Source organism: Clavelina lepadiformis, chromosome 8, assembly GCF_947623445.1.
Source record: "Clavelina lepadiformis chromosome 8, kaClaLepa1.1, whole genome shotgun sequence".
Taxonomy (NCBI): Eukaryota; Metazoa; Chordata; class Ascidiacea; order Aplousobranchia; family Clavelinidae; genus Clavelina; species Clavelina lepadiformis.
The window spans coordinates 5,400,953-5,426,498 of NC_135247.1; the positions used below are offsets into that span (position 1 = coordinate 5,400,953).

The 25,546-nt window shown below is 38.1% G+C and overlaps 4 protein-coding genes and 1 long non-coding RNA gene across 5 annotated transcripts; 3 read left to right on the plus strand and 2 right to left on the minus strand.

Annotated features, from left to right (window-relative positions):
- The first annotated feature begins 1,051 nt into the window (after positions 1-1,051).
- LOC143469228 (uncharacterized) lies at positions 1,052-1,643 on the plus strand. Its single transcript, XR_013119086.1, has 2 exons — positions 1,052-1,320; positions 1,423-1,643. It is a non-coding gene; the product is annotated as an uncharacterized LOC143469228 (long non-coding RNA).
- Positions 1,644-4,297: 2,654 nt separating this feature from the next.
- On the minus strand, positions 4,298-8,040 carry LOC143469497 (uncharacterized). Its single transcript, XM_076967210.1, has 11 exons — positions 7,845-8,040; positions 7,584-7,723; positions 6,857-6,998; positions 6,534-6,778; positions 6,196-6,345; positions 5,998-6,120; positions 5,843-5,914; positions 5,637-5,747; positions 5,400-5,517; positions 4,912-5,121; positions 4,298-4,626 (listed from the first exon to the last, which is right to left on the minus strand). Exons 1-11 carry the CDS (start codon positions 8,005-8,007, stop codon positions 4,409-4,411), a joined length of 1,692 nt encoding a protein of 563 aa, XP_076823325.1. The 5' UTR covers positions 8,008-8,040; the 3' UTR covers positions 4,298-4,408.
- Positions 8,041-10,114: 2,074 nt separating this feature from the next.
- Positions 10,115-12,866, plus strand: LOC143469751 (uncharacterized). Its single transcript, XM_076967558.1, has 3 exons — positions 10,115-10,839; positions 11,014-11,351; positions 11,517-12,866. The coding sequence occupies exons 2-3, from the start codon at positions 11,030-11,032 to the stop codon at positions 12,326-12,328; spliced, it is 1,134 nt and encodes a 377-aa protein (XP_076823673.1). The 5' UTR covers positions 10,115-10,839; positions 11,014-11,029; the 3' UTR covers positions 12,329-12,866.
- Positions 12,867-13,168: 302 nt separating this feature from the next.
- LOC143469050 (choline/ethanolamine transporter flvcr2a-like) lies at positions 13,169-15,319 on the minus strand. Its single transcript, XM_076966599.1, has one exon. The coding sequence runs from the start codon at positions 14,936-14,938 to the stop codon at positions 13,301-13,303; it is 1,638 nt and encodes a 545-aa protein (XP_076822714.1). The 5' UTR covers positions 14,939-15,319; the 3' UTR covers positions 13,169-13,300.
- A 3,600-nt stretch (positions 15,320-18,919) lies between these two features.
- On the plus strand, positions 18,920-25,107 carry LOC143469291 (uncharacterized). Its single transcript, XM_076966931.1, has 2 exons — positions 18,920-22,930; positions 23,112-25,107. The coding sequence occupies exons 1-2, from the start codon at positions 21,656-21,658 to the stop codon at positions 24,519-24,521; spliced, it is 2,685 nt and encodes an 894-aa protein (XP_076823046.1). The 5' UTR covers positions 18,920-21,655; the 3' UTR covers positions 24,522-25,107.
- The last annotated feature ends 439 nt before the right edge of the window (positions 25,108-25,546 follow it).

Consider the following 25,546-nt stretch of genomic DNA (forward strand, 5'->3'; position numbering starts at 1 on the left):
CGAAACCTCGGGTTTGATTCAAATCTAGTAAATACATTGCTCTATTCCATTACAGACGATAAACCAGTGATAAAAAAGTTAAATGTAAAAATTTGATAATCACGCTGATAGGAATGAAGTTTTTGTCATGTCTGCTATGAGAATAATCTTTGCAATAAGTGATTTCTGTATACGTGGCGTAGGACAATTGGATCAAACTAAAAAGCAGAAACATCCATGGAAACAGGTAATGGAACACAACAACAACGACAAGTGAATAAACAAAAGCTATTGAGAAATTCACATTGTCCAATATTAACGTCTTCTGGTCATGCTCTTCACGCAGAAATTACTGTAACAACATGATTTTGTCAAGCCTTGATTGCCGAAACAACTCTCCTGATAAATAATAAATCATTGATTTCCTGAGGAACATGGCCATAAACACAATCCTTGCACAAAAGCGCAACAAAATTGTTTTCAAGCATATACGCCCAAAAGCCAATAAAGGCAGCGATCGTTTTTCCTAATCTTCAGAAATTTTGCACAGTTTGCAAAAGAACCATAACTATTTCCTATATTGGTATTAAACTTTAAATTACTTTAAAACGCTTATTACCTTCCACAACATTTGAAGTAGATAAATACAGGACGTGGGCCACAGCAATATGTTTGTTTGACCAAACTTGCTTACTCAGTTTAACTAACAACGACAAGCACGGACTTTGGTCAAATGGTTATGCATGCAGCAGCAAATTAGCGACAAGGCACTATTTATATCCCGTAACAGAACTTTGCACGACAGAAGAAGTGATAAGAAAGGGGAGCAGTCGCACGTTTCAGCAGTGGCATGTTTTTGTAATATGAGAAAAATTTCACTGTAACCAAACTGTAATTTAGTTTTATTTTACAGATGAAATTTCTGGTATTAGAAGTAGTCATACAATTTTAGGTAACTTAGTATTTTCAGCAAAAGTTAACAGCATATATTTCACCATGCTAATGTTTCAATGAAAATCTTAGATATTTTTTTTTCTTGAAATGTTTTATTGTTGGTTATGTCTTTTTATTTCATCCGCTTTAACTTAATCCTAACGTTGCAAAAGAAGTTCTATTTCGCCAATATCATTTAAACCTTGTTCTTTGTTTGAAACTCGTGGGCTAAGTCTTGACAAATTTTGTACCAACTAAATTAAACATGAAACTTGCTGTGGTCGCCTTCATTCTGATTCTCGTTGTGTACGTCAACGCTCATCCGATTGGAGAAGATAATGATAACAACACACAAGGATACTGGAGCAAACTGTGTGGAAAAGCTCAAAAGAAGTACCGACAACAAAAGTAAGCAAAATTTTCAAAATTGATTTAAACCTAAACGTAAAACGCGAAGAGAACTTCTTTATAGTATCTATTATTTGTAACTAATAAACTTACATTTTGAAGGGAATATTTCAACAACTTTGCTCAAGGACATCCTCTTCCTGAAGAAGTATTAATTTTTCAACAAAATGTCCGACAAAAAGCTCACAACACGGTTGCAACGTTGAAAGCATGGTGGCTTGGGCAACAACATAACCAAAATGCTTCTCATTGAATCTGAATGCTACGTCTAAAAGTACATGTAATTACAACCGACGTTTGCTAAAGATAAAATAAAAGTTAAAATCAATCTAATTGTTTTATTTTTGAGTTACACTAAAAATATACATGTGGTATAACCAAGAACGTCAACGTATTAAGCCTCAACAATGGGTAAACTGAAGAAACACTGGAGAATGTACGAAAGTACAATGTAAAAGGAAGACCGTAACACGGAGAATGGTTGAAAAGGGCTTACTGGCTTCCTTATGTAGTGCAGTACAAGCCAATACCAGTCAACGCTATAAAGAAGAAATGTAACTTGCTGTAACTCACACGCCTGCTAGATACTATTCACTGCATAATCCCAACAGTAATGACTTCTCTTGTCAGTCAAAACCAGACGCTGCCGAATCAAACGAGCGCAATATCTCATGATCAAGTTGAAACCAAATATTGTACATTATGTACGAATGCTCAATTAAATAACATTGTCTTTTCTTACCAAAAATGAACTAAACAATAGCCACCAAAAGATCCCTATTTTCTAAAATCAATTAAAGATTAGTGTTAGTAGTACTAAGTTTAGAGTGAAAGGAGTCTTAGACCCTATAACACTAGTATTTATAAAAGTGGTTTTAGCAGAGCTGTAACCTGTGCAATGAAGACACAAACATACGCTATTTATCAATCAATCATTTTAGTTTTCTTCAAAAGCGGGGTGGAAATGAAAAATCAAGCCAGTTGCTACTAGCACATGCCAATGAACGGGAAAAAGTGACAAAGCCGAAAAAGTTTAAAACGTGCTCAAACATAATTAAAGTAATAATTGCTGGTAACAACTAGAACGGCCACTAAACCCATAATTAGTTAAATCTACAAAACATAAGTTGAAAAAAGCGAAAATAAGCAGACGAGCTAGTGGTGTGTTCAAGCAACAGCTGATTGAAAATCTCTTCAATGCTCTACCATCAGTACATACAGTGTTCGAGTGGCCGATAAACATTGGTTTAAACAACGATGTGCAAAGATCAGCATAAGGCGTTTTCTTTTATTAATTTCAACACTGAAACAGTCATGTGCTGCTTGAGATCAATGCTTGAACTTCCAAAAAGTCAACAACATCGCGTTTCAGTTTTATTTTGATATTTTCTGATTTTTTTGCCAGTGACACTATAACTTAATCCATAAATGATTAACCAAATGAAGTTTTACCATCTGCTGTTCGTTAACGATATGACTTAGCTATATATGGCATGGCTCATTATACTTAAAAGACAAAGCATAAAGCCCATCCACTAAAGTTTCAACAAACGTAACGAAATACTTAGACGATAAATGGTACAAAGCACGTGTTACGGAGAGTTAAAGAGTCGAGGCAGTTTTTTATTCGCTGAAGATTTCATTCACAGAAATATTAAAAAATCGCAACTCTGGTATTTGCAAATAATGAAATTAGTAGGTTAAAACGATCCTTTGTCTAAAGATAATTTGATCTGAAGTCTCTAAGAAAAAGGTCCAAAATCTACACACTGTAACATTTCTTGGATTGCAAAAAGAAAGAGCTGCTAATAAACTAGAAAATATATACATAAGGTAATTGACTCATCTAGTGAACTTAAGAAAATGTTATCATACATGCATAAGGACAAGGGACTTGTTATCAAGCTTACGTTAAAAGCAAACAACAAACAAACCAACAACTGGTTTTCAATTATTTTAAATAGTTTTCTGACTAGGAAACACCCGCAAGCGATCAAAATGTTTCCTACACGTTCCTGGTAATCACTTTGAAGATTTTATTTAAGACTATGTTGACTTTCCATAACTAATTCACGTAAACGAAAAACGATTTGCCTAAGTAACAAGATCTTTTGTTTGAACTTGGTTCATGAAACATCACACAAGAATACTTTGATCAAAAATGTCATGTTTTCTGCAGCAAAGGTGACGTCAGCGAGTGAATGCAGTATTTTTCATTATTTAATTGATGTTTTGTGGTACTCTGAAGTAAATTACAGAAATTTGACAAATATTAATTTTGTCTTTCCACAAGTAGGCCTATTGCACTTTAATAGACGCTTGGTTGACACTACGTGGTGCTTATAACGTGTCCAAACGTGATGCTGCTGCGCAATGGCTACTACGCCACTGCATGACTACTGAACCGACCATCATTTTGGTTAATCTTCTAAATTCTTTTTGGTAAAACACTATTACAATATACTGTTCCAGAATGGTAACGTGTAACCGGGAAACACTAATGTAACGAGCAACTTCTTGGTACATGAAAAAGTAACCCCAGAGAGAAAATAAAATGGCTTCCTAGTGAGCTATATCTAAATATTTTTAGAAAATACTTACGGTTATTTAGAAACTATATGTCGAGATCGAAGTCATTAGTATATGGCTTGGTTTCAGATATCGATTGACGTTAGTCATATTTGCCAAAAGACTCTATACTTGATTTAAATGTAAACGATTTGATTTGAGACTCGAGTTTGATGACTCGGTTACGACTCTGGTTTCACGTTTAAGATAACTGCGCTTTCCAGCAATCTCAAATTCGTCAAACATTTTTTATTGAGTGCATTGTTTTACCGTATCGCCATAGCCTGCTTAATTCAAATGAAAAAAATCAAAAGTTTGATTATCTTCGAGAATTAAACTATCAATTGCTGACCTTTTGGACAAAACACAGTACGTTAGTGAAAATAGCAACAAACATAAGAAATTGCCCGGTAGATAAAAGTTTAATGAAGTTTCAGTTTTAAAGGATTTAGCATTGCTGGGAATGCACTGGCGAATAAAAGAAAAATGTGCCAAAGTGTTTCATCAAAAGCAGAAGGTTTTATTCAACCGTAGGAAAGAGGTCAGTACACTCAAGGTTACTGACGTCAATGCCGTCGGATGAACCCTTTCTATATTGCTTTCCGTCACAACACCAGTAGAGCATTCCATCGATGCAGCCGTCACCGCAACAGATAGCATTTTCACGAGAAACACCATTTAATGAGCGCGGAACTCCATCGCAACATATGTCAACGTTCGGATTAATTGCCGCTGGCCCTGCCGTAAATTGGTAAAACAAGTTTATGTACCGGTGCAAGCTTCGATTTTGCACGCATTGGCAATATAATACAAGTAAACTATCTACGATAAGATAAGATAACTACAGGTATTATAACCTGTTTTGTTAAGAATATTTATCTATTCGACAGGACTTCATTTTATAAATTCTTTTCTTCAACGGAATATTGACTTGATAACGTGACTGTATAGGCTATAACTATCGATGCGTGAGCTACGTCGCAAATAAGTTATACAAACATAAAAGTGAGTCCTTTGACTCACCGCAACATTCATCTTCGGTGCCACCGGTGCGTGACACTCCGACCCCGTTACAGCAGATGCTACTAGTGACGTTAATGGCGTCGATGCCACAGCACTCTGTGGCACTTCCAAAAATATTTTCAATGCGCCGGTTGCCATCACAACAGGTGTACAGATCGTTGTCTTGCAATTCCTCGCCACAGCATTGCGCGCTAGACCATGGAATATCGCCTGTATAACAATTTTTTCGAAGGCTATAAGTGTTACTGCACGCAAATGATAGCAATGTTTGTTTTAAAAAACGTAACATCATGAATTGTTCCTTGAAGATTTTGTTGTCATTTCACATATGGGTCAGCGTGATGAATAAGACTAATAGTTTCGATAACTCACCTTTTCAAGGTTTATGTGTAATTTTATAAACACCTTTCCCAATTCCCCCATACTATTTTATATATTTTGTATGTTCGCAACATGGTGCTGGGTTTGCACAGAAAAATCAAACTTACCTAAATCAACAACTACTCCTGCACAGCACGTTTGCGTGAAGTAGTCGTACGGTATCAGAGTTGAACTATCCGAAAAATCACCACAGCATCTCGTATGCCGGCTAGTTTCAAAAACTCCCTGAGGTAGAAGGTAAACATTCGTTAGCGAATTGAGCAACACTTCAACAGTTATTAACAACGTGCATGCATAAACGTCAGTGGTACAGATGTACTTCGCACATATATAGCAAAATTTACCAGTTCGTTTTGAACTTGAGGATTTTCAAAAACGGTGAAACCACAACAAGTTTGGGCTACAGCGTTAAAGCTTTCGTTGTAGCAACATCCTGGCTTTTCAAAGTTGTGCGACTAAAAGTAATTCATGAAAGTATTTTCGTATTCAAAGAAGGACAAACACAAGTATAGTAAAAGTACATGTAAAATATAGAAGTTTGTTAACTTACAACAACGCCTTCAGCGCAACAAAGCTGTCCAGCAGAAGAAAAACCTTCTCCAGCACAACACTCGTCCCCGGGCTAGAAAAAAAGTCACCGTAATTATTCTGGGTCCAAGCAGGAAAAAATCCGGTTCAACAGGAACAGTTATTTTCTCAACTTACAAACTCAAGGCCATTGCAGCAAACACTACCGGCGATGGAATAGGGTACGTCACCACAACAAGCGTCTCCCGACTCTGATACGTTGTATATTGTGTCTCCACAACAGATAACATCGCCGAGAAGCTAGATCATATAGATAACCATTTAAACAAGTAGTATACACAAGTTTTTTTTTAAGCAGAAATCAATGACACATACGCCTTGATCTCTTTGGGATAGGGCACCGGCACAGCAAACGCTTGTCTGCACGTCGTATACAACGTTTGATTCATCCAGTAACTCACAGCAAGCAACCTCTGCATCAAGGAAGTCGGTAGATCTTGAAACAATTGTGCTGCCGCAGCACACCTGACGCAAAACAATGACGCTAAGATATCTCTATGAAGTCATATCAACAACAAATACGTTCTATCAATTCAGCGCATGCAATTATCTAATATCTAAATGAAGTAATACTCGATGAGAGCATCGTCTTATAAAAAAGAACTGGAATCCAATTTCTTTTAAGAGTTTCAAAAATACGGGCAATCCTTTACCTCAGTTGAAGAGGTTCCGACTTGTCCATCACAGCAAAACTGCGTTTCTTCAAAATAAGGAAAACCGTTGCAGCAGCTTTGCGTAAGAAAGTTATAGGGATTTCTAACGCGATGGTCTGGACTGCTGCAGCAAACGGCATGTACCTTCGGGATACCAATACCGACAACACCATTGTGGCACGGACACGACGCCACGCGACGATCATACGAGGTATTACCGCAGCAAGAAGTGTAAGCGGTATCGGCTAATATAAAGAAATCAGCTGTGCTCAGTACAGCAAAACATACTCAACACAAAATACGCGATGATTTTCTGGACATACCTGCAAAAGCAACGTTCCCATTGCAGCACATTTCGGTTCGATGATTAAAGGTTTGCGGTCGGTTTTGGTAACTGTTACAACAAGAATGTGTGCTAGACATATTTTGACGCATCAATGAAGTTCCACAGCAATACGCGCCAACCTACAATAATATGACGTTCTTTACCGTAACACCATGTTTTAAAATCATAATCATCTTGGCATTGAAAAGGTAAAGACTTACGCCTTGTCTGATTAATTATTATCTATAAAACTTAGCAATTCATCTCAAAGCTAGAAACAAATGAGCTGTACAGTTCCCGTTATGATGGCCTGCGGCGTTCACCTTGTTAAAATTAACGGTTAGGCTATATATTGACAGTGTATTCTGTGTAGTGTGAAGAAGCAAAAAATATAATGCGTATTATAGATTTTTAGCATTAAATAAAGCAGAGACATTTTCACTAACAGAGCAACTATCCCAGAAAAAGAAAACTTTAATTGCCAGACGGAGTTAAAACCATCATATAAACACTGAATTACAAGCAAGCAGATGTCAATTTATTTTTAATTAACACTTCTTATTTAACGGCATGTTTTTGGTTGAAACGATTTTTTGACTCATCACATGTACAGGCTACCACATAAGTCATGATAAAACCACACCCTGCATGATGTAATCGGATAATCAATAAATATGTAATCTGTTTAACGCAATTAAAAGATCAAGACTGTGACAAAAACATACACTCTCCACTTGGTCATAGATGGCAAATTCATTTCCTGCTGGCCATGAACAACAGAGCTGAGTATTTCTGCTGTACGGGACACCTGCTTCCTTGTCTCCACAACATTCAAAATAAATATCTCGTTCGTATAGAACGCCACCTAAAACAAAAACTTGTTAAGTTTAAAAGTAAAAAAAAAAGATCAGCCAAAGTGAGCCGGATTTTATGTCAAAATATGTCCCCAAAAATCACTTTATTTGTGTTTGTGCATTGCAACTCACCGCAACAAAATTGTACACAATCGTCATATTGGACGTCTTCTATTTCACCGGTCTCAGTATTGTTCACAGCACAGAACTGAATTCCTCGACGGCATCTATTTCCTGCAACCGCTCGGAAGCTAACGAAACCGGCAAAAAACAACAAACAAAACAGTGCTTTCATTATGTATAGGTTTCTGAAATAGCAAGTTAAAATTTGTTGCAGATTTTGAATACTACACTGCTGGTGAAAGCAAAATTAATCACTTTTTCGCCTCACAATACAGTCAGTTACTGCAAGTATTAAATTCTTGGTTAAATAAATTTTAGTACTAAATTCTTGGTTTTTACTGTTGACGTTATAAAGAAATTTGTTATCGGTGACTAAATCTGAACTTGATGCTTTTTGTCTGAAGTTAATGCTTTATTTCCAGTCTTACGTTCATATAACATTTAGAAAGTGGTTGTACCTGTTTCTAAGGCTACATCAGTTGTACTTTAACACTGTTAAACCAAGCTTATAAATAGTTGAACTTCAGCTCAGGGCTGGTTGTAATCAAACAGACTGAATTATCCTTAGGCTTTATAAGTAATTTTCTAACTTTCAATAGAAAAGGTGAAGTTATAACTTTTGCAATAAGCAAAACCGTAAGCTGACACTGCCGATTCCACACTCATTAGTTATTGCTGGAGGTCTATAAGAAACAAGGTAAAATCGTATAAAGCATAAATAAGACGTCTGTAATGTGTGTCGACAAAGCGGTTAGCTTTTACAGCTTCTGGATCTATCAATGAAAAAAAGATTGAATGTAGTAAAACGAAAAAGCTATGGATCGCTAAAACAAATATTTTTTAACTTTTTTTCAAAACTTTCTGATAATGCCTTTATGCTGTCTGGTAAGTCATTATCAAGAGACGCAAAATCTTCCAGCGATTTGAGCAACTGCCATAATCTTCTATTAACTACGCTTTCACCAAGTAACTTACCAAGCGCTGCTATACAAGGTGATGTCAATGGTTTTCTTATACCCAAAAAGATTTTCGCAAAACTATAACTTCGAAAAAGTCGTAACCTTTATCGCAAATTAGTTGAGCAACAGTAATGACGTGTACAACGGTAAAGGTGACGCACAGCACATGCCTTTTTTGACAACCTCTGTGACATTTATGATACTGTATCTAGTACAAATCTCTATCTGCAAATCTTACACGTAAAACAGCTTTCAGATATCTACTTGAACCACAGCTTAAATAAGATTATTACCACTTAAAACCCTATTACATGGCAAACAGACGTGGTTGTAACCTTGTGTTTGTAAAAGGATAGTCATAATGGTTGCAGTTAGAAGTTCATTGTCACGAAAGTCTTACATTAACAGCATGATTAGATTTTATCACTAAAATTGCCGCGACGAATACAAGAAAACAAAAACGTTCTGTTATTGCAAGATATCGTCATACGATTTCTTTCCGAAAAAAAAAGAAACTTTCGTTCCAGTGCGTGTAAACACACTATCTAACAAGTGTAACCATAAACCTTGCGAAACCAGTTTAGTGATTTAGAATAAAGACATCTCATACCAAAACCGAACTTGTTATCTATACGCCAACAAGAAATCAGAGTTTGTTTGAATAAACGACGCTGCAATCGAAAAAAAGTTATTGTATTCACCCTTGCAATGTATTGATAGCGTTGTTTTGATTGTCTGCATTGAATATTTATGGAATAGACGTAAAGATCAATATTTATCGTTTTACACCTCCCTTCCATCAGGTACATATTATGACAATTGTGTTTCTTTAGACAAGCAATTATTAGAATATGACGTTACCATTGTATTAGGCTATATTAGAGCATTCAATTAAACTCGGTAGTGTATATCGGGTAAAGTTGTTTGCCAATACAATATTTTCGACAGTGGACAATCAAAAACGACTTTTCATCTAAATTGGAACAATGAAGCGTGCACACAGTACAATGGTGATCGGCGCAAAATGTGGTGACAAACTGACAACGCTATTGTAATGATATATCACCAAATTTCTGACGACCACTCCCGCGGTCTACAAAATAATAAAACCTTCCAACAAAAAACAGTTTTACAGATCCGCAGGGAGTTGTTGTTCTCTTTATTTGTACCATAAAAACAACGATAATTGCCACAGCTTCTATGGCCTGACATTTGAAACGCGGAGTCTGCCCTAACAAGACGTCATTATTTCAATCGATAACTGTTAAGATTTATAAAGCGAAGAACGCTAATGCTGTAATACGACTTGAGGTATTTGGTTTGAAGGTTATGACGGTCTGGTTTCAGCTGTTTCCTTTGTTTTAACGACAAAACGAAAGCCAGTACAAGAAATCTAGTAGAATATTGACTGGAAAATCAATTATATATTCCGCCTATTACGTGCATAATAATCGGAAAATGAACCCACGCCAATCAATTATTCATCATAGTTCCTACAGCATAGTGTCGTTTACAGAACGATGCCCATGCTGTAGCCTGTGAGGCTGGCACTGGCGAGTTATATACGCTGTACGCAATGGCTATAAAGGAAGTGAATTGAAGCAAGCGGCTGAATTGTATCGAGCGGGTGATTGTTAAAGTGGTTTTGAATGAGGTTGTACACGACTGTTCCAGCTACACACAGTACAGTAGAGTAGCGCGTTCATCTTGCCTAAAGTAAACGCTCTTACAACTGACTGCCTGTAGCTTAGAAGGCTTTTAGCTTTAGGATTACCATTTTTAAAGGGAGTTTACTCAGAGAAAACTATTTGTTTCAATGTACAAATGTTTGGTGATTGTTGTAGTCAGAAGTAAAAAGTATAAAAAGATTTCACGGTGGTAGAAGTAAACCATTGTTTAAACTGTAATAAGAGTGCTTTAGGCAGTTTGTTAGCAGACGGCAGACGCTTATTCATAGTCTTTTAGTGATTTTCATGCAATGACGTGATATGACGTATAACGTGATAAGGCTAATCTTTCTAGCACTTAAAACTGCAGGAATTTCAGTAAGTTTATTAATTGCTATGATTTAAGTAAGTAAAGTTGTCTTGAAGGTTAATCTATGGGCAATAAACATTCTTTTTAGGTAATAAGTTTATTTGACTTATTCAATGATGCTAAAAAGTGAATGGTATGCACTTCTTTTCTGAGACATACGAATCCAGCTTCATATTTACCAGGTAATATAATATAAGAATGGAGCCTATCCGTGATGCCAACGGCCAGTCACATCACGGAGGCGCATGCATGTCCTTCATTAAGAGGCAAACATGGACGAAAACGGAGCGGTTTTCATTATACGTCCACATCAGTTTATTTGCAATGTTCGGCTGTTTGATTCGACTCGGCGTGGACTTCATGATGGGTAAGGATGCCGCAGGGCTAGAGAATTTTTCATCGGTGATCTTTGTGTCCTTCTTCGCAAATATGTTCGGTTGTTTCTGCCTTGGAATGTTAACTGCTTCTCCCCTTACCAAAGGTGGAAGATACACCGTCCTTCATACAGGGATTTCGACAGGTGGTTACAGTTATGGTGAACACAAAGGGATTCTACATCATGTTTTAAAGCTGCTATCTTATTCTAATTTTAGACCATTCAAAAATAATTCAAAACTCAATATGCGCATTGTTTTCAATTTTCACGTAGTGTATGTGGTATAACGTTGATTACCTTGGTTTTCAGGTCTCTGTGGATCCATTACAACTTACTCTAGATGGAATCAACACGTTTCATTGCTCTTCTTGACAAAAGCATCTGCATCAAGCACCCCGCAAGTGGTCGCTATTGTATCAATGGTTGTGGGATTAGCAACGACCGCGGCTTCTTTGACATTTGGAAACGATGTCATGAAAATGTTAACAAAACGTTTTGCAGCCAGAGGACGTCGCTCCATCGAAACCGTTTCTATGAGCCAGGAACACAATTGCGATGTAGCATTAGAATGTGAAAGTATCGAGCGAGTGGCAAGAACTAAACCGATCAAAAGCACGTTACCGTTGACACTGACTTTAGTTATGCTGATGTGCACATTATGCGCATTTGTTGCTGCTTTTATCGGAGCAAGCAATAAAACAGCATTTGCAGTTATGCTCTCAATTCTTTTTGCACCTTTTGGTGCAGGACTGCGATTTGCTTTATCACCGATAAATCAGCGCCACAAGCTGCCATTGGGCACACTACTTGTCAATGCCTTGGGATCAACTTTAGTCGCATTGACTCACGTTTTGCAAATGTGGGGTCAGCTTAACTGTGCGGGGCAAGGCGTTGCTACAGCATTTTCCAGTGGTTTTGCCGCTTGTCTCACGACAGTTTCCACATTCATGTCCGAGGTTAACGCTAAACGAAAAAAAGGTGATGCGAAAGGTGCTTATTGGTACGTGTTACTTACGTTTTTCATTTGCCAAATACTTGGGTTGACGATAAACGGGACAAGCAATGTATTTTTATCTCACACATATAAAAATGACACATTTGTCAGTCAAGATTCTTGCTAAACTGAAGTCGAAGTAAGGTGATCTCATGATTACTTTGGAAGGTGTGACATGTCACAGCAACTTTTATCAACACTGTCTTGTGACTGACCTCGACAATTTGTACTGCAGCAGAAATTTGCACGAGTGTGATTCCGTGTAATCGGCATATTAATTACATTGAAACCTTTTTTATGTCACTGATTTAGAGCTACATGTATTGCCGTGGATTCTGCTATGAGGGTTGTTATATAAAACAGTTAGAATCTTTAATCTTTTAAATTGCTGCTTGTTAATATGTTTCTGTGGCATTCGCAATTAAATTCATCCCACCAATTATACCGAAGCATTCTGCATTTATCAGGAAAATCGTAACGAAATTTATTATGTTGCTGGCCACAGAGCATTTTACGTTTTTATTGTGTTATCTCGTTATTACCTGCCGTCGCTACACTAACGTGAACTGTGTTCTATAAGATTATTTTACCTATATATGTATATCTACATACACCTCTTTAGCAAGTGTTATAATTTTCGAAAAATAAAGGTGTAAGATAGCAAACGTTTCACTTTCTCGCCGCTTGCAAACAAAGCCAAGGGTTGAAAGTCCTCTTTAATGCGAAGTACACGTTGGCGTATGATTGGAAAGCCCTTTACACACCATTCAGAAGGCGCAAGAGAAAAAGTTTGCTTGCGTACAATCGAATGATTTTAAACCTATAGGCCGGCAAGCATGATGGTTTTTTCCACCTTTCTGAAGAAGGCACTTCTGTTTTCGTCTTCTGAATGGTGCGTTAAAAGCGTTACAGTTAAACAGAGTTACGTTACGCTTGTGCTAAATCCTTACAAAACAGGATCTTGATTTTCTGTAGATGTATTCCCAATTCTAATGCAACGAACGAATATGACGGTATATACAGTAATACTTGAATAAACTAAGGTATCCAAAAGACAACACAATACTGAACTACTCCATAAATCGAGATAATCATGTCTTTACTTGATTACCCTTCCTTGTTCCTTTGTTTGTACAAGTGGGGTGGTAAGAGAAGACGTTTCCCTTTCCTCTTTGTTGATGGAATACCTTTCGTATCTTGGTTTTAAGCAGGCAATTGTTATTGCTGCAAGCAAAAGCACAACGGCCTGCAATACTAGCACACCAATTGCTGACAACGTGTTATAAATAAATCGGCCAAACCAAGGTACAAATAATGCGGCTATGTTCACAAACAGGGTAATCCAAGAGCCTAGTGCCATCTCGCTGCAAGGATACATGTGCTGTACTATTATTTCGTAGAGGGCGGTGTAGCAAGCCGCATTGAAAAAGCCATAAAAGAAATTGGAAGCGAGGCCTCCATTAATGTTGTCGTGATATATCATTAGCGAAAAGAGACTAGCAAAAACGACCATTAAAAGCCCAGTGATAATCGCGACTGCTTTAAATCTCTTTGTCCTATCCAAAATTATTCCGCTGACTACCCCGCCTCCGATGGCCCCAGCAGCATAAAGCGACAAAAACAGCGCGGCTAAAACGTTGCTTTGCGTTGAATTCTTCAGTTCTGAGCGGGTTTCACGTAGAATATCGGCCATCATCAACACTTCGAGCATGTAGCATGTTTCCACCACTCCAAAACAAACTACTAAAGCAAAAAATGTTTTTTCGTAGAATACTATCTTCAAATAGTACGCCATTCGACACCATAGAGATTGAATTGCCATGATCTCGTCGTAGAGCTTCAATTTTCTCTTTGCAGCTTCCGACAAACTTGGAGGCAGTTCCGGTTTGTCGCGGACAATAAAACCAGTTGCAAAAAACACCAAAACGCTTATGACCAGCAAACTCAAAAATATCGCAATAAGTCGACTGCGAACCAACGTGAACCACTCGTCATCAGGCAAGCTATCTTTATTATCCAAAAAATGGGCGGGAACGTTGAACCCAAGGACATTGCCTACAGCAATACCTCCTAAGGAGATGCCAACTGCTGTTGCGATTTCTTCTTTGGGGAACCACAAAGCTGCTGTTAGAGGTATCAAGACTAGGGCGATAGTGTTAACAATTCCCATTGTGATTTGACCTACCACGCAAATTGGGAAAAGTTTCCAGTGAAACGAGCCCGCTAGGTGACAGCCGTGTGTCACTACAATGAACAATGACGTGGCAAGGCAGTAAGAGCGAAATCCAAGGTCACGGAACGGCAAAATGAGAAGCAGACCTACACATCCAATAACGCTAACAGCGCTCATGCTGAGAGTAAGCCAATCAACGGCTTCAACGGTTACTTTGAAATAATGCGCATACACGTTTTCAACAACTCCAAAACACGCTCGATTGTAGCCAACGGTGATTAGAAAATAAGTAGTGATTGTAAGAACGGCCCATCTTCGTTTGTACGTTCCCAAAGTCACAGCGTCACTCTCATTCGTTTCAGAACTCGACGTAGAAATCCTTGTTTCGCGGGGGCTCGGCTTTGCTTCATTATTTTCTGAGCACTCAGAGTTGCTGCTGGTAAATATTTTTTGGCTGTCTACATATTTCAATATCTTGTGTTCATTAACATTCATTGTAATTACTTTCAAATTTCTGAAAAATTGCGCAAATAGATACACGTCATTGCAAAAATCGGACCTCATATAAATATTAGCTTGAAATGCGTTTAGAGGACACCACAATCGTCATAACTTACAAATACCTCAATAGCAATACAACACTTGTCGAACTGACGACCAGCAAAATAATACAACCTGCTGCCGTACCTACGGAAATGGCTGATTTTGTTCTCATCCGCTTGTAACTGATTGCAGCATGTACCGTGTTGCGTTTGTTTCACACCAAGAACCACCAAGAACTTATTCATCAAATGCGATTATTTGCTAAACCTTTAGCCCAGTAAGTCACTAAAGTCAGACGTTAAAATAAATTTCAATTTTGGTGTATTAAAATCGCTTTCCAATTTCTTCTCAATACAGTATGTTTGTTCAGTATAACACATTCTATCAGTGAAATTGGTGTTAGATTAGCTTACAGGTATATAGCAGTGGAGCAGGACACATAAGCACAATGACTGACATTTCCATCGAATGCTTTCACAGAAACCAATGACGTCAGCATATAGAAACATTTCAGTTTAACTCGTCATTGTCGCTGTGCACACAGTTTATAAATCATAAACGGAATCTGTAGTTTGACAAGGATGTTTATAGTCATTCGTCATTGATGTAGTTCAGCTGGAGCCTAGTAGATATATTTGTCTAGCAATTAGTTACCAGCCAATCAAGTTAGTTCATTTAGTTTTGTTACTATAACAGTAACTCAATAATTTCTAAACACAATTGTCATAAAACAATGGGTCAGGTATACTTTAAAGAACATATACACTACAATTACCTTTTTTCTAGAATATCGTGAGAAGCCATTTTTGGGATCGGCTAACCATATACACTTTGAATTGGGCTAACGGCATTTGCGGTACGAAGCGATAACAACGCGTTATATGTATGGACAATGTGTTGATGCACTTTCCCTGCATAATTTCAAGATATGGTCTTGAGTTCACTGCAATGCGGTGTTCGTTGTTAAAAACCTTGTTTGTTTAACAGGCTTGTTTGCATGGACACCCTTCGGGATTGAATAAAGAAGAATAGTAGACAGATAAGAAAAAAATACATCCTATGGACCAGTATGTGTTTATCTTTCGTAAAACCTTATATTTTTGGATATATTATATTGTATCGCAATTATTCGATCAAAAAAATACAAGAAGACAAAAGAACCACATGAATTGTCTTATACACATTTTACTGTTTATCGAGAATTTCTTTTAAAATTCTTTGCCATTTCAGATTGAATAAACACACTTTCAGAAATCGATCATCTCTACAGAATCCCGTAAAGTAGCAGATTACAGTCTTATTATAGGCTTGCGCGTTATCGATATCCTTTGTTCTTGTCAATGACACCGCAAGTTGAAATATGCAGACTTTGCCCATCGCTAAAGGCTAAATGTCATTAATCGGAACACATGAACACAAGGCACCGGGACCTCAGACACCATCGAGGTACCGGAACGTGTTCGAAATGATGCATAGCGGCATTTGGTGCCTTAAGGCCCGGATGAAATATGACGCAAATTGGGTCTCAGATCGTGGAAATCCCATATCATGATTTAACATTTACTCTAATCACGTATTTGCTATATTTTGTGCATTAGACTAGAGATAATTTTATCTGGATTTTTTCGCCTGAAAATATAAATGAAGAAAATGCAAATAAAAAAAGAACCACGTAGTCACAAAAAGCTTTTTTGTAGGAGCGTTATACCAAGTTTAAAAGTACAGTATGCTATGCCTGTTTAGTCTATGTCTCTCGGAATTAATCCTTTAAAGAATTAAAGAATTAAACATTTAGCAATCATGATTCAAACCAAAGATATATTACAGACTATAGTACGATTCGCGCGTACCCAGAGAACAAAGTTTCAAAAAAGGATAGACTAAAAATCACCACTTCCTTCTTGCATAGGAAAAGAATACAGTACTTTCACCAGTATTCCAAAAACTTTGCGTGAAAGCAGGTGATGAAAGATTACAGCGATTAGCTTCTAAGTTTCGATGGGTAGTTCCGTGTCAGGTAAGAAACTTGAATGAAATATCGTAAAAATTTCTCACAGAAGATGTCTTCGTCTACGTATATCAATTGTTGGTGTACACAAAGTTTTTCTTAATAAGCAGAGCTTTTCTTTATTAATAGCAGTTGATTCAGTGGCGTGATATCCCGGAAGTGAATGCTGGGATATTTTACGTCATTAATATTTTGTCATAAGATTCACTTTCCCTATGTTAATCAAATCGCAATGCACGAGAGTGCCAATGATTTACTTTTTTAACTATATTTAGTCTTTACGACGCATATCGTCTTGCACGTTTATAAAGAACAATCAACATCACAAGATTGTTAAAATAGTGCAATCAACCCGTTTTAGACTAACGCGGAAATCCCTGTTTATAAACGTTGAAATTGATTGCTGATTTAAGTAGTGCTTGTTAAACTACAATTGGGTCGTGCCTTACTGCGTTGCAGTTGTAGCTTTCAGTCGGAGTTGATAGCTGGACTAAGCTAAGCACAATAGGAACACATCCGCCTATTGTTTAAGAAAACTGTAGCATAAGTATATTTCTATAGCCCCGGAAGTTGTAGTGAACTCAGGTTAAGTTGAATCTAAAACAATCAAAATATACATTAGGATTCAAAGAAAGTTTAAATCATTGAACAAGCTTAGTGATTCATGTTTCATGGTAACAACACTCACGTTGAAAAACGTAACTTTTCAAAATATTGACCGTTTAATTCAATTCCATGTCGAATAGGTTATTTGTTTAAGACACTGCATTGTTGAAGATAAGCAAGTTAGATCAAGGACAAAATATGAACAGGTACGGTTTAATACTTATGTTAGTAAAATAAAAGTGAGTGTAGGTAGAAGATGAATAAGGGTTAGGTACTGTCTCCATGACAAACAATTATTATAGCGTAGGCTAGACAAGCAGACAAGTTCGGACATTACATTATTACCCACTTATGTTTTGGTCGCGTCTGCATCAAAGACACTCTTGACAGAATACACGTATTAACCCGAGATTAAATTTTTGTTTCCAACCACATAGATAAGTGTTAAATGTACGCTCCCGATTTTCAGAGGGTAGGTATACCACCAACTGGTTTTATCAATTTGTGAGTGATATGTGCAGAAGAAAAGAGCAGCGCAAGCTTTTTGAAGTATCGTCGCCTTCTTCAGTAGTATTTGACTGCGCACTTTGAACCGCATGAAGCAGACAAGCGCATACCGCAATCTCCACAATTGTTTTCAGTGCTAGGTTACGCGCAACTCGTAATACGGAAATCATACCGACACGTGGTATCGCTACCCGAAATCAAATGCAGCTAGCAGCAACAGCGGTGTGAAATCACAAGCACTAAACAGCGGTAGAACTGGGTGAGCACTGTTGTAGAAAATATCCTAGCGTATGTTTTTTACCAGAAGGATAACAGAGCAACGAGAACAAAAAACTAATGCGATTGCTAACTAGGTATTTGTCTTGATCTTTTGTGAAGAAAACTATAGCGAAAAGAAAACACGGCACCTACAAAAGCAATGTAGGAATTGCTGTTTCGCTGAGCGGTTGGTCATATATATAAGCGAAGGAAACCGTTGACAATTGTAAATATTTGTTCGGTTTGGACCATATATACAACAGTGAATGGGTTAAGTGAGACAATGTTGGCTAAAACTGTTGAAAACATGAAAGCATGATATATGTTGATGATTACTTGACCAAAATCAAAGATACCAAATAAATTCATAGTTTACTTTAAATAACAAGGTAGAATTAAGTCTTGCCGTGAGGTAGTTGTGGCAAAGAACATCTATTGACTGTCACAGCAACAATAGCCTTGATGAAATTTTGTAATAACAACTGGTCAGTTTTGTATTTTATAATTATAGCTATGGTCAAAAAGGTGAACATATAGATTGTCACGTCACCGAAAAAGAATATTGATGACGTTGAAAATCGCTGGTCTTAGTTTTGATACGGCCTAGTAGTAACGCTAGCAAAGTTTTTGCTTTATTTGGCTTGGTTATTTCGCATCTATGTGAAGCAGGAAAACTTTTGACCTTATTAAAATCGATTTGGTCTTCCTACTAAATACTTGCCTATACTTCAGTCAATTTTTCCGCCAATAAAAGTCCGTTCGTGGTGGTGGTCCCAATCTACCGTGATTGTTTGCGAAGAGGTCAATGCATAAAAACTTTAGCAGCCTAGGGCCCATTAAATTCTTCAGATTTGCCGCAAAGCGAGTTACTGTGTTGTGATTGCAGAACCGTATTAGTGGTTAAGTACGTTGCGAGAAATATACACAGATTTTGAACCTGTCTAATCTACCTATTGATAGATTGGCAACGGTTTAGCTGCACATGCAGCTGCTAATGACAAAACATGCACTACCCCTTCTTTTGCTGTTTTAGTTACGGTACGATTATTTGATTAACTGTCAGGGTGTGTTTTTGTTAGGTGATTACCGTATAGCGGTACACGTGTCAAGCACCACGTCAGTTGTGAGTTATTTCACTTTGGACGTTAACGTTTAGGCTATTAATTGGGAGATAAAGATTCCATGGTGACGTCATTTCTGGTCTATGCCGGTGAATATCACGTTCTCATGAGTTTTGTGTATGCTTCATCTTTCAGCTCTCAGGCTACATGCCTATCACGGGATGAATTATTTTTTTATTTGCGTAGAACGAAGTATAACGCCACGATGCCCCAACTGTTACAAATTACAAAGAAACACATTTTGAAGTTGATATGTTCTAAGCCCGTGTAATTGAAACCAGTGAGAGACGTAAATATGTTGGGACCCGCAACAGGCTTTGCAGCAACGCATAAAGATGTACTCTCATTTCTGCCGAAAATATGTGGTCCCGTCACGCTTAGTTAGTATTGACGTGGAAAAATGATGACATTTTACAATTGACGAAATTCTCGTCTTTAATTATCACGTTAAGGCATGCCAAAGTCAAGATGGTCAACACATTTCGGGAAAATCTATCGCTGTTTGCGGTTGTCTGATCAAAGAGGAAAATATACTGATCTATATGTTAGATAAGTGCGTGTGGTGTAGCCAGAGAATTAGTTCTACAGAAAGCCAGCTAAATGCAGACCGGATTGCCCGTTTGCAAAGCTGTTGCAAAGGTGAGCAAAAGTATCCAGATGGCGATGTAGCGTGGTGAATTGTGAAATCCGTGATAATGTGGCTCAATGCCTTGTAATCGATCTCTTTCTTTCGGCATGGATTATCATAGGACACAACGCTTCTTAACGACGAGAAAGATAACAACCCATCTATGCAATGAAAACATTTATGGCCGCTTCGGGCAATGCCTGACATGTAGAAGTATAACAAAGAAAGCGATATCCAAAACATGATATCATTTTATTTAAACTTTTGATTTAGAGTCGTGGAAACGGCTAAAATGATTAGCTACTGTACCTTGAGGCTTCATTAAAGTAGACGGTATAGTCTATAAACTTTGTGCTGTTGCAGAGTGTATTAATTAATCGGTGAAAGTAATATATGCAGTTCCCAGAAAAGACTTTACTTGGGTCAAGTACCGAGAAAAACTATGAAGCAACCCATTGGTGCCAGGTTGTCGATCGTTTTAAAATCCGGTATCAATTTTCTTGTTTAAGTGAGTTTAATAATTTCCGTGTTACGTTGCAGTTTGACGATTTGGAAGCGCTTGCAACGTCAAGTATACGCGCCTGTTATATAAAAGGTCGCTTTTGCAAAAAGTGGAAAACCACTACTAATATAAATGACAGATACGGCCTTTAAAAGTAATTTTGGCGGCAAGATACGCTGCCTTCCCTTCCCGTATTACAAAGTTAACGCTAGCTGCACAGGGCAATTGCAGTATTTGACCTTTGGCACGAACAACGTGGTTTGACGAACGAAAAATATGGAGAAAATCTGCTGCACAGTGAAGTACTTTTGCTGCTTGTCACGATTTTTTCCAAAACAGAAGAATTGGAGTCCAAAACGGATACAGCATTTAGTCAATCTTTTGTGTAATAGCAGTATAATAGGTCGACAGCGGTCGGTTGTTTTAGGCATCTGCATTCATGATCAGGTCACATGGACTGTAATTGGTTGAAGACCTGTTCTAGGCGCGAAAAGATAACTTTGCTTCTGGGTGTTCTTAAACCCTTTTAAACTTAAGATAATATCAGTGATAGATCTCATAATGACATGTTTTAATGGAAAACGCGCTCGGAGCTAGATCTGTTTTTTGGTGAAACAAAGTTGGTACATAGCGCGCCGGTCAGTTTGTTTAGGGTTTTTATAAGCGCAAAAATTAACGTTCGCGCTAAATGCGTCATTACTGCAAAATTTACAGCATTTACTCTTATAGGGGTTTCTGCACAAGCACAAGTTTGATTTGAAATAGATAGGTAAACATTATGTTAAAAACTGTTCAGGTTAAAGAACAAAGAATGACGAAATATTTCTCAAGCTTATCACGTCAAGCTAATTGGGTTCAGTTGACCACAAACTAAGTAAACAATAACAAAGCGATTATGACCTAACACAAATATCTGCCCTGTGATAAAATAGTAGTAAATTCAACTTGGCCGTGTCAGCTTTCAGACAACGCGTAAAAAAATTAGAAATAAACTTTGTATGAAATGTTTATGACATTAAATTGGCAACGATCAAACTCTGTTCCTCTATTTCCAGAGTAAAAAGACGACCAAAGTGAATTTAAAAGTTACTATAAGTATTACGTCAAGATGGAAGCTAAACCGAAGAACCGAAGCGTACTGTCCGAATTCTGCAACGCTGTTGGTAAAATATTGATTATTTTGACAAGTTGGACAATACTATCGTCTTTCATAGAAGCAAACTGGTGGCATTTCACCGATCCAGCCAACACTGGTATCAATATTCCGGCAGCGGCAGGGTTACTCATCACGTTTCTACTTTCACCTTTCCTATTGTTTTCCAAGGCCGTACGGGAGGTGCAGCTTCCACCTGCGCCTGCTTTGGTGTTTACCATGTTCTCTCCGTTCATTTTGTTCTTCGCATCATTACCTTGGTTAACCACTTCACCTGCTGCACGTACCGGGTTATTGGCTGTCGGGGTTTTCATTATGCCACTAGTCGTTTGTTGGCTGCTTTTGACTCAACCAGAAAGCTGCATGATTCGACGATCGACGAATTGTTGCTGTTGTTATGCATCAAGCGAACCTCTTGATTTTGGTAACAACAAGACACGATCTCTTGGCTCAGCAGCTTACCTGCAGGCTGACAGCAATAACGATTTGATGAATAGCGAAAGAGTTTCCTTCTCGCATCCTGGTGTCGAGTTTTTAATAGCTGTGTCCTTATCGATGACGATAAGATGGTGTGCATCTACGGTGAATCTTCTATACGAAACGTGGGAGGCCTCGTTGGTCTTGCTTTTATGCGTGTTTAGTTATGCCGTCATCCGATTTGCCATGGAATTGACGAAAAAGAAGTATCTGGAAAGCAGCGCGTCCAGGAAGTCTACCGCATCCACCGTTGTGAGTGTGGATTGCTCACCCGAGCCATGTCTTGTTGTAAATGAAGTAAACGTAACTGTAATTAGTCATCAGGACGAGACAGAAACGTTAGATTTACAGCATAGCTTGGACTCCGTAAATCCTTCGCCTCCACTCCTGATGCACGACTCGAGAAACGAAGAGTCAATAATAAGACAATCGCCAAATGACATCAAAAGCACCCCTACGCCAATAACATCGAGAAAAGCGACACCGCTGCTCATAAGTACAAAGCAATACGTCGTGTTATGGTTTTGTGGAATAATCCATGGACTGAGCATCGGAACATTATTGGCGCTCTTTCTTTGGGTCTTTAGTACACCAGTTTTGTTATGTCGTTGGTCAGGAGTGTCACCAGACCCGTTTGTGGCTCTCATACTTGTTTTCTATGCTGTCGGCGTGGTCATATCAGCGTTTCAACCGCCATCTTGGGAGAAAGTAAAGAGCAATAAAGCACCGCACACAACAAAATTGGCAAGACATGTAAGCTACATAGCCGCCTAACTTTTGATTAAATTGTAATAATTGACGGTGTGTAAAATAAACGGTCGTGCCTAAGTTACACCTACCTTGCAAAATAAGCTGTATTATTTTAATGCTGTTTATAATTTAGAGTTAAATATCTTAGGTCGGTTTCTAATTTTCCTCTTTTCCATGCCTTCAGGTGACTTGGAAGATGGTGTTTCAGACGGTTATAATAACGATAATCGTTGGTGCAGCCGCAACTTCAGTATATTTTCTTGTGGGAGGGACGACTTCGTCATTGAGACTTGCGGGAGCCAGCATGCTCTGTGTTATTTTGCCTTTTATGCTTACCACCAACTTCCACGCAGTTACAATCATCGCCAAATTTACTGCTCAGGCAACAAGCACGTGCTTAACAATACTGCCAGGCGCAGTTGCTTTCACAGGCGCTTGCGCTTTCTTTTGTTTTTATCTATTCTATGTTATGTTCATCAACCCCCAAATCCTTTCGGTATTCCTCGGAAGAATGGATATCATTTTATCAACCCAACTTGCCATCGCCTCCTTATCATTGTTCGCATTCTTGCTCACTGGGTGGTCACTGAAAGAAATCAAAGACAACAAAGAGGAACCCAGCAACCTAAAGGGCCCGTCGTCCTGCATTGGATGTGTCCAGCGCAAAATCGAGCCTTACAAACGGCCTGTAACCCTCAGTTTCTTGACAATATTTTGCTTAGCTGTGGGACTCGTCGTGGGACCAACTTATACCCCTAATCAATGCTTTACAACACACAAGGAGCCGCTATCTGAAATTCTCAACTACGCTAAAAGCCGTGAAATTAGTTTCAACTCAAGAACTTTCTCCGTGTTATCATGGAACGTATTGCTTGGCCACGACATGAACGGAAGAGACAATTTACCATGCTTACGGGAAACACTCAAGCATGTCAAGGCAGACCTGATTGGTTTTCAGGAGTCAGATGCCCTGCCACCATTTTGGGGAGGGAAAGATATACTGGGATATTTGGAGGGCTTTTCGAGGGGAGCTTTGACATCTTACCACGGTGTTCCTCCTTTGGACTCCAATTTAGGAGTCGGAATTTTAACCGAGATGAATGTAACTTATCACGAAGCTAATATTCTTCCCGAAGACGATGCGGGGAGATTGCCTCATTATTCAGTGGTTCAGGTGGATGTACGTGTCGAAAGCAAAACGGTCCACGTTTTTAATATTCACGCCGTGTTTAAGAATTGGACCGCCAACGATGACAACCCTAGCCCTTTTGCCAATGTATCCCGAAAACACATGGAGTTTGTCGCTGAAAAAGTAAACACGTTAAATGCCAGTGATCCTGTCATTGTCATGGGCGATTTCAATTTGAACCCATTTGAGTCAGAACTGGAAATTATGCGCGAAACGTTGGGTTTGAAATGTGCCCTGCATTTCAACTCCAGCATGGACCACCCTTCCACACTCAGAAACAGAAGGGCAATCGTGGACCACATATTCTATCGCGGATTGAACGTGATTGCTAGCAAAACTCTGACGGAGACACGAAATATTTCTGATCATAGCCCAGTGTTAGCGTACTTTGAACTACCTACATAAAGTGACTGTGAAGCATATGTGGCCACACGCGTGGGTCAAAACCACACAACAGCATTCATCAAGATAAGAAACACTCGACAAATGAATTGTCTATCAAGCGCTTTATTGGACAGCAGTGTCCGTAGGGGATTGCTATGCATTGGTAGTGTTTCAAAAAGGACGAAATACTTTGCATATAGTGCCAAAATGTATTCAAACTAATCAGTATTTAACAGACATTCAAGTACAGCACGTGAGTGATTCACTTACCAATTAATTAAGATAATGCTAACGTAGTAAGCTCGTTTAACTGCAAATCTTCCCTGGTAAAGGATGCAATTCGTTTCCATGCCAATGTTTAAAGTTTCAAATCCTTTCTGTATCTTGTTTATCCGCCTTTATCAAAAACTCAAGTTGCATTTCTTTACTAATTGAATGCCTTTTAGTGCATCAACGAATTAAAGACTTCAAGATAACTTTGGTGTCGTTATTGATTGTTATTGTTTGTTGTATACACGATGAGCGCAATATTGCATGTAGATGTCTGATAATATTCTTCTGAATTAATTTCGATTGAAAATATGTGCAATAAATATCGTTTTTCTGACATGACGGAAAATTCAAAGTTTGAAAATTGAATTAAACTCGGTAGTTTTAGAAGGTATAGGTATAGTCAGTGCTATAGAAAAGTAGCATGTGTTTACATTTGTCTGTAAATGAAACAAATCAAGTATATACCATATTTCGTAGAATAAAAGCCGCTACGAATGATGCTAAGTATAACTCCATTGACAGTCGCTCACACGCACGAGCTTCCGCCATAAGTAACCTTTTTGGTCAGATCGAATTAAAAAGTAGAAGCCATGCAAAATGATCAAAAATAAAGAATAGTAGCAGCGGCTTCTGCTCGTAGAAATACAGCACTCACCGTAAAGACAATGAAAGTGCTTCAGTTTGATTTATTCATAAACTTAAAAAAGCAATCTGGTGCTTTGTTTATTATTTTTATTAACGGCTTAACTCGTCTTGACAAAGGATATGTCATT

Coding starts and splice junctions, on each gene's coding strand:
- LOC143469497 (XM_076967210.1), bottom strand. CDS start 8,007: ATGAAAGCACTGTTTTGTTTGTTGTTTTTTGCCGGTTTCGTTAGCTTC. Junction 6,999..7,583: donor TCTATGACCAAGTGGAGAGT/GTATGTTTTTGT, acceptor ATATTATTGTAG/GTTGGCGCGTATTGCTGTGG. Junction 6,121..6,195: donor TATCCCAAAGAGATCAAGGC/GTATGTGTCATT, acceptor TATATGATCTAG/CTTCTCGGCGATGTTATCTG.
- LOC143469751 (XM_076967558.1), top strand. CDS start 11,030: ATGGAGCCTATCCGTGATGCCAACGGCCAGTCACATCACGGAGGCGCA. Junction 11,352..11,516: donor TCATACAGGGATTTCGACAG/GTGGTTACAGTT, acceptor CTTGGTTTTCAG/GTCTCTGTGGATCCATTACA.
- LOC143469050 (XM_076966599.1), bottom strand. CDS start 14,938: ATGAGGTCCGATTTTTGCAATGACGTGTATCTATTTGCGCAATTTTTC.
- LOC143469291 (XM_076966931.1), top strand. CDS start 21,656: ATGGAAGCTAAACCGAAGAACCGAAGCGTACTGTCCGAATTCTGCAAC. Junction 22,931..23,111: donor CAACAAAATTGGCAAGACAT/GTAAGCTACATA, acceptor CCATGCCTTCAG/GTGACTTGGAAGATGGTGTT.